At 45.9% G+C, this 8,037-nt stretch overlaps 2 protein-coding genes and 1 non-coding gene across 3 annotated transcripts; 1 reads left to right on the forward strand and 2 right to left on the reverse strand.

Annotated features, from left to right (window-relative positions):
* Nucleotides 1-31: 31 nt before the first annotated feature.
* On the reverse strand, nucleotides 32-3,323 carry LOC446082 (alpha-2,8-sialyltransferase 8F). Its single transcript, XM_003964815.3, has 7 exons — nucleotides 2,751-3,323; nucleotides 2,108-2,176; nucleotides 1,969-2,043; nucleotides 1,656-1,800; nucleotides 1,388-1,500; nucleotides 1,211-1,303; nucleotides 32-1,122 (listed from the first exon to the last, which is right to left on the reverse strand). Exons 1-7 carry the CDS (start codon nucleotides 2,849-2,851, stop codon nucleotides 606-608), a joined length of 1,113 nt encoding a protein of 370 aa, XP_003964864.2. The 5' UTR covers nucleotides 2,852-3,323; the 3' UTR covers nucleotides 32-605.
* On the forward strand, nucleotides 1,533-1,604 carry trnac-gca (transfer RNA cysteine (anticodon GCA)). The gene has a single exon. It is a non-coding gene; the product is annotated as a tRNA-Cys (tRNA).
* Nucleotides 3,324-5,777: 2,454 nt separating the features above from the next.
* rpl19 (ribosomal protein L19) lies at nucleotides 5,778-7,601 on the reverse strand. Its single transcript, XM_003964816.3, has 6 exons — nucleotides 7,448-7,601; nucleotides 6,969-7,075; nucleotides 6,543-6,665; nucleotides 6,340-6,460; nucleotides 6,072-6,182; nucleotides 5,778-5,957 (listed from the first exon to the last, which is right to left on the reverse strand). The coding sequence occupies exons 1-6, from the start codon at nucleotides 7,450-7,452 to the stop codon at nucleotides 5,831-5,833; spliced, it is 594 nt and encodes a 197-aa protein (XP_003964865.2). The 5' UTR covers nucleotides 7,453-7,601; the 3' UTR covers nucleotides 5,778-5,830.
* Nucleotides 7,602-8,037: the final 436 nt, after the last annotated feature.

Raw genomic sequence — 8,037 nt, forward strand, 5'->3', positions numbered from 1 at the left:
AATGTTTAATCAAAGTGGTCCAACATTATCACATGGTTAATTGGATGTATTTATTTCTCTTTCGTCAAAGTCAAATAGAAACCTAGTTTTCTCCAGACTTTGAACCATCACAACCATTTTACAACAGTATTTGGTCGTTGGGGGCTGGCTGTCACAGCTTTGAAGTAGCAACCAGGAAACAAACACCTGTCGGTAGTGGTCTTATCTGTTGAAGGGCCCAGCCCACAAAGGTCCATTTCACACCTGTGGCACACCCAGTGTCAGTTCCTCATGGGGAAATAGAAGCATTCAACCACAACCAGAACATTCTAGGTGTTTTGACCAGAGATGTTTGATTCTGTAAAAAATACATTCATTTTAGATATAAAGTAATTACAGTTATTGTAAGGCACTGTGGTGCATTCAAGGCCTCATGGAGTGTTGGGTCAACAACACTGTGGTCCAGATTCCACCTGGGAAGCTTCTGCTGATAAATAGGTTTGTGTTTAGAGTTGCTGCGTTTTGATTTCAGTGCAAATATCTCTAGACACGACTAAAACTAGTGGTCAGTTTTACCCCGATCAATTAATCAGTGTCACCAAAAAACTAGTACATTTACTGAGTGGCTACAGAGGAGGTCCGTCTCCTCTGGTGCTGCCCATTAGGTTCACTTCACCTGGAACACAGTCATCCAGGTGAAGCCTGAGCACGCCCTCTGTGTGCAGCTGCAGCAGGAGTTCAAACTCCACCGGCATGGCGTGGAACTTCTTTTTAGTCTGTATGTCGTCATAGTAGTGGTTCTTCAGGGTACGGAGTCCATGCGGATGGTTACTGAACGGCCAGAAGCCAAACAAGTGCACGTTGCTGCAGAGTTCCAGTGCCAGACTGGCCACCATTAGGCCGCTGCTGAGCCGGACTGCTCGTAAACCTTTGGAGCGCCAGAAAACGGCGAGTTTCTGGAGGTACTGGGGATTAAAAAAAATAGTTCGGGTGGGGCTTCCAAAGTCCTCAATGGAGTAAAAAGCCCGCAGGGACACAGGAGTGTTGTGGCCATAGGAGAAGGCAGGAATCAGCAGTAGGGAGTTGCCATAGCTACGCAGACTCTCTATGAATGGACGCCGTCTCCCCATGAGTGCACCATACCTGAACAGAACAGCTGATGTCAAAACACACACACACACATACACACACAGACAATGTTGTGGGGTCACAGTGGGTCGTTTGAGCTCACTTCTCAAAGAGGATGCTGGGGTTCGCCGTCACCAGGTCGGTTTTAACGCCCACGTGGTCCTGGTAACCGTTGTTCAGGGGGGGCAGGTTACACCTGAACACATCGTTGCAGAGAATGACCTCTGGAAGCCGAGAAAAATCGGATTTTGCCGCCGTGAACCTGAACTCATCATCTCACCTGATGACAAACTGAGCCGAGTCGATCATCTTTCCACAGCCGCTGTCGCTCAGGATCCCACCGTTGCCGACAACCGCGCACGTTTCCCATGTTTTATTTGGGAAAGGATGTTCCTACAGTCGAGTATTATTATTATTCACGTCACGGGGGTATAGCTCAGTGGTAGAGCATTTGACTGCAGATCAAGAGGTCTCCGGTTCAAATCCGGATGCCCCCTCAGGGTCAGTTTTTGCGTTTTTTCGGTCTCGTGACCACACAAATTATTTACCTTTGGAAAGGTGTTGAACATCTCCGTGGACACCTTGACCGACCTTTTCCTTTCCCCATCATACACAATTTTAGATCCCACCACGGTGTTGGCCTGCGTGATGATGGCCTTCTCAAACCCCTGACACTTGCTGCTCAGCTCAGACCTAAAGAATCACATTATTAAACTATGAATTCTGAAGGTCAATCATTTCAATTTAATTATTGATGATGATTATTGTACCAGCATTTGATCTCCAACATGTTAAATGTGTCTTTAAGGACAGAGCAGGATGTCCTGATTTTCATCTCTTCTCTTCAGTAAAACACTTTACCTGAATTTTTTGTACTTGTCCTCCTTCTTCTCCCAGGTTTGAGCGTACAACCTGTTGACCTTGTCAATGATCTCCCTGTGACACAAAGGTGAACGTGACTCCATCTGATGACGCGCCCACATAAACGCTTCTGTCTCACCTGCAACCTGAGGACAGGTCGTCCGCCTGCTGGGGGACCTCCTGTCTTACAGGAGCTGTGTGATTCTTGCTGAGAACACAACAGATAAACTGTTAATTTTTACGATTGTTGCACAGCCAGCGTTATGAAACCGAAGGTGTAAAGTAACATTTTTAATTTGGCCATGTGTGGCCTCACGTCTGTGTAATATGAGCTGTAATCTTCTCTGGCACCAGAATGAAAACCCTACATTTAAAAGTTTTGCCACGTTTCTTCTTGTTTTCAAGTTCCTTAAAATAAACCTGTTGTGCACGGTTGCGTCTCCGGTGCTTCAGAGTGTGTCATAACTTGTCAGACGCTAAACCTTTAATTTCAGGTTGGTGGTGGAGCGGCGTGCGCCTGCTGAGCCCGGGCAGCCGCTCATATTTCACCTACAAACGCTCTCCCGACTGGACTGCAGCTACATTTAAACCCCCCCCCCACACACACACACACAAACTCACACACACACAGACATGAACACCAAGATATTCTCACGCCGGCTTGATGTTCTGGACATTTACGCGGAAAAAATGTGCTCAAGTGTGTCCAAAGTCACTGAAGCGCAACACTGTTGTTACAATCTTTGTGTGTTTGCGTGTGTGTGTGTGTGTTACACACTTACTTGTTATCAGATAAGTACCAACTGAGGGTGGTCAGCAGCCCCCCCAGACAGACAACAACAATCCCCAGAGAGAAGAGGTTCTTTAAGAACTGTCCCCTCATGCCTCACCTTGCTGGCTAACGTCTGCTAGCCCTGCCTCACCTTTTGATTTCTCTTGCTACTCACACTAACTTGTCAGCTTTCTTCAGCCCTCCCTCTGCTTCTCTGTTCTTCTCTCTCTCTTTGTGTTTTCCACCTTCTTCTCCTCCTTCTCTTCACCCTCTTCCTGTCTCTCTGGTTTGATTTAGCGTTCCTTTCTCTCTCTGGGGGACTGAGCATGCCTCTCCAAGTTACAAATCAGCCTTCCTTCTCCCTCGGACACGTCCCCTCTGCACCTCCACTTTGTCTTTCCCTGGTCCAGGTCAGCTGAGAGACTCCTCCGTCGCTCCACATCTTGCTCTAATCCTTGTCATGTCTCTTTAGCTCACCCACATTTCTCCTCCTTTTCATTCTCTTCCCCCTCACATTAAAGTCTCTGGTTCCAAAGCTCCGACTCCCTCTGCTCTCCACTTCCACCCTAAGTCCTTCCCCTTCTGCTGTCCCCTCCCTCCCCTTGCTATCCTCCGCCCACACCCCCTCAAGCCCCTCTCCCCTTCACAAAAAAAGTGGCAGTAACACGAGTGCACACTCCTGAATTAGCCCACAGTGCATCTCCTGACCACAGTGTGTGTGCAGTCACATAGTCTGTTGGGGCCGGCACCTCCCACCCAGTCAAAGGGAGCGCCCCCCCCTTCACATCTGAGTTACACACGCACACTCTTCTATATTTCAGAGATAATTTTCAGATCATATGAATGATGCATGCAGCGTTTAGAGATGCCGTTGGGTCCAAATAACAGTTTCAGGAAGAGACAGAGGTGCTAAATACGCCAGTAAAGAGGACTTTTAATCACAGCACAGAGAGGCTCATTGTTATCGCCTGCACATCCAAACATCAGTTTCCCCACCAACCCCATGCTGAGGCAACTGTAACCCGATTTGCCTAAAAAAAACCAAAAAAAACATGCAGAGTAAGCTCACGCTGCCATGGCAACCCAACCACCTTGTGCAGAGAAACTTGAAACCAAAAGTGATCTGGGCAAGTTTCCTACTTCTGTGTTCATATCGAGGCTGCACTGTCAGAATATCAGAGACGCAGGGGGTTACCAAGGAGACAAGGGGGTTACCTAGGAGACAAGGGGGTCACCAAGGAGACAAGGGTCCTCCTGAGTTCTACCGCCAGAACATTAATCAAACAGCCAAGCAGGCCGAGCGTCCAACCATCAGCTTCGTGCTTCCATACAAGCAGAAGCAGGAAGTTCGTGTCTGGCATTTAGACACTTCCACGTGCTCTTCAGCATCGTGAGAGCCAGGAAATGTTTTTTTCTGCGCCCACAAGCGTAATGACAAGCAAACACCTTCGTCATCTTTTAAGTAACTGCTCATCCTGTCTGGTCCCAGCACCAGTTCCGTTCAGACTCCACGAGCGGTCTAACCACATTACAGCCAAACTAGTGATTTTCCAACATGATTTGCAGCGTGTGTGCCTGCAGGAGGGATGGATGATGCGCTTCAGTTGGACCAGGTTTATTTCTTTACTACGAGGCCCGATGGCATCAGCATCCTTGCCCCGTGTTTCCCAGCTAACCCTCCCCGGTTGACCTTGACAGGAAGTCTGCGTGATTCAGACAGTGAGGAAGGCGAGGAGGGAGGTGTTCTCTGAGGCTCACGCCGCCCTGCTGCTGTCATAACACAATATAAAAAACAAAGTTCTTCTTCCTGTTATGCCTCATCACCTTCGAATCTAGAGTTTTAGCAGGGATGTGCTGCAAATAAACACCGAAAAACCCAGAAGTGGCACTTCCTGTCATCAGTAGTCTGATAAAAGCATTTTCCGCTCTGACTCAGACTTTGTTGACTGTAAATGAAAAATAAAAAGAGATTTTGAGCCGAGGCTACGAAGGGATTTTGGTGAGGCTGAATATTTCTATAAAAATAAATACATTAAAAAGTGGGGGGGAATATGTAGATCTTTCTAAAATCTCGTATTAGATCTTGTCTTTACTTTTAAAGACAAGGCTTTGACGTCACACAGAGATGCGTTCAGGAGCGCTGCGTTTTTTCCCGTTATTTCTCCTATTTTGGCCGTAACATTTTCTTTATCTCAAAACTCAGTCTTTTTTGGGGCGGGGTAGGGGATCAATAATGGAGTTGAAAACAATGCCGATTCCTGGCTGCTGGTGCACTTGTGGTTGTTTGACCTATCTATGACCCGCATATGTCACACAACCCAAACACAAATTAGAACGCAAATAATGGGCTGGTGGGTCTACGGTCACAGGCGGACGCATGCATAATTTACACATCCTTTCATAGCTGTAATGGACATGGGAGACCCTCAGTGGATCATTGATGACTGTGTAATCTTTCAGCTCCGTCTCAGAATGTCCTTTTCACTCTCTATCTCACTCTCACACACAGGGTTGCGAGGACTTGCCAAAATATCCTCACTTTGCTGACAACGATTAAAACAAAGTAAAGAAAAAGTGAAGCCATTTCTGGTCGTATCAAATACATTTATAAAAAAAAAACTTCATACCAACGATGACCACTGGGTGGCAACAAAGCATCACTAAAGGCCTACACTGTTTTCTATTTGCAAACTATAAATTCATTAATATTATGAGATACTAATAAATCCATCTGATTTTAAATGGAATTTAAATTTTCTTTGTCAGCTTAATGGCAGTAATCTGATTGTCTTGTTTCCCCATTTAGACCCATCAACCAGCAGAGAAATCTGCCATATTTAATCAAAAAGCCTCAAAGGAAAAAAAACAGGCTTATATTTTTCTTTTGATATTTGCTCGTTAAACTCACCATGTGTTCATTACTTAGTCCACTTTGAGCTTAGTTCTATTAATTTTGTGCAGGGAACAAAGTAAGAATTTTCATGCACGTACACACAGCACGTACGCTCCCATGAAATGAAGCACTGGAAGTCATCAATGTTTTTTATGTACAGCTTTATTGTCAGCCGGCAGAGGAACATCAGATTCAGGTTACTTCTTGGTTGTCTCCTCCTCCTTGGACAGGTTCTTGATGATCTCCTCCTTCTTGGCCTGGAGACGCTCCTCTCTGCGCTTACGGGCCTCCTTTGTCTTTGAACGACGAGCTTCGGCCTGGTCGCTGTGAGACAGAGCATCGGACGTGTAAATAACCCGACGTTCTCGGCCGCAGAACCCCAATGATACACAATTGGGTTGAGTTGACACTTTGGAAAATTCCTGCATTGGAACTTACGCCAGGAGCTTCTTGCGGGCCTTGTCTGCCTTCAGCTTGTGAATGTGCTCCATGAGGATGCGCTTGTTCTTAAACACGTTACCCTTGGCCTTCAGGTAAAGGCTGTGGTACCTGGGTGGGGGGGGGGCGAGACGAAAAAAAATCAGTTTAAAAAGCTGCAAGTACAATCAAGAAAGAATTTAAAAACATGTTTTGGAGTGCAGGGCTGGGACTGGAGATCCACAACAATCCACAGCGAACGTTCCGTTGCAAAGCCTCGTCAACTTACATGTGCCTGTCAATCTTCTTGGACTCCCTGTAGCGGCGCAGCAGACGACGCAGGATCCTCATGCGACGCATCCAGCACAGCTTCTCAGGCATACGAGCATTGGCTGTACCCTTTCTCTTACCTGTGGAGAACATATAGGCCTAAACCAGAGGTCCCGACCCCCCAAGGGTTCCTCTGAATCACCATTCAGAGTCTCAACTCACCGATTCCCATGTGTCTTCCTTTACGACGTGCCAGCGTGTTCTTGCGGCAACGTGCCCGAGAGTGGACAGTAACAGGTTTGCGGATGATGAGACCATCCTTCACCAGTTTACGGATCTGCTGGCCTGAAACGCCAGTTCCACCGGATTAAAACGTGCAAATGCGAAGACTTTGAGAAACTGCACGTTAGACACAACTATCTGTAGAGATTATTAAGAACCCTCAAATTAAACTGATCAGCATTAGTTCTGCGACCATATTATTGTTTAGTCAACTCTCCTCTCTGGGGTTGCATCACTCATCCGAACAGGTTCCGTCGAATTCACAATCTTAGAAACTACATTTGGACTCTCACCACAGGCTTTCACCTAAACACAGCAGGCAGGTATTACGGACACATCTGGCAGATCGGTAGTGGCTTTACTTACGAGAGTTGGCATTGGCGATCTCGTTGGTCTCGTTGGGATCCAACCAGACCTTCTTCTTGCCACAGCGGAGGACGCTGGAGGCCAGCCTCTTCTGGAGCCTGAGCATGCTTCACAGCACATGTAGCAACGTTAGACAGGCCAAAGCACGTCAACAGTACACGCTTCTATATAGTGTCCGATTAAAGTGCCACATAATAGGAAGAATTCATGATTGGGGTCAGGTTTGGTCTGGCTGAGCCGTTACGTGGTTGCTAGCTACTGGGCTAACAGCCGGGTAACAACATGGCCTCTCCCCCGGCCACATCGTGCTTTACGGACCCGCGTAAGAATATATGGTTATCTGTTTATGGTGGACCTTATTTGGCACGTTTCTCTCAAAAGAACATTCAGTGTTCTCAATCAAGTCACAATTATTCCACAGGAGTGCATTTAAACCGGTAAATGGGTGACTTTTTTTCTGCCGTCAAAATCAATCCTACCTCATGGCTGCTACTTCAATAGGAAAAGGAAGGTTTCAGAGACGAACTGGAAGCTACCATTATAGAGGAAAGTCCATTATGAAGACGAAAGGAATTTTTCACTCTTTACTCTAGTTGCACAAGATATGTTTACTAAATTACACACAAAGTGACATTTAACAAGGATGAAATGGTAGATGTGTATCATGGAGGTTATTAAAATGCTGCATTTTTAAAAAGCGTATAAAGGTTTACACCTCTAGTTACATAATGGTACTGTCCACTTAGTTGCGCTGTGAATTATGGGTAAAGAAATGTATTCTGCAACTTGAACACAAGGGGGCAACGTTGAACCCAGAAATATGCCTTATCTCGTAATCTTTATTTTATTTTATTTTTTTTACAAAATATAAAATTCGATCGGCTTTAAAATATCATGATATTGCTGTTCAATTTAAGCCCCGTGTGAAACATTTACGTCTATGCCTTCAAAAACGTTCAATTCATCCTCACCTGCTGTGCAGTTTCCATAAAGGCGAGAAGGTTGTCATTAAGATTTCACTTTGTTAAAACAGTCTGGTGTAGTTCAGAATCATTTAAAAATGTTGTCA

Source organism: Takifugu rubripes, chromosome 5, assembly GCF_901000725.2.
Source record: "Takifugu rubripes chromosome 5, fTakRub1.2, whole genome shotgun sequence".
NCBI lineage: Eukaryota > Metazoa > Chordata > Actinopteri > Tetraodontiformes > Tetraodontidae > Takifugu > Takifugu rubripes.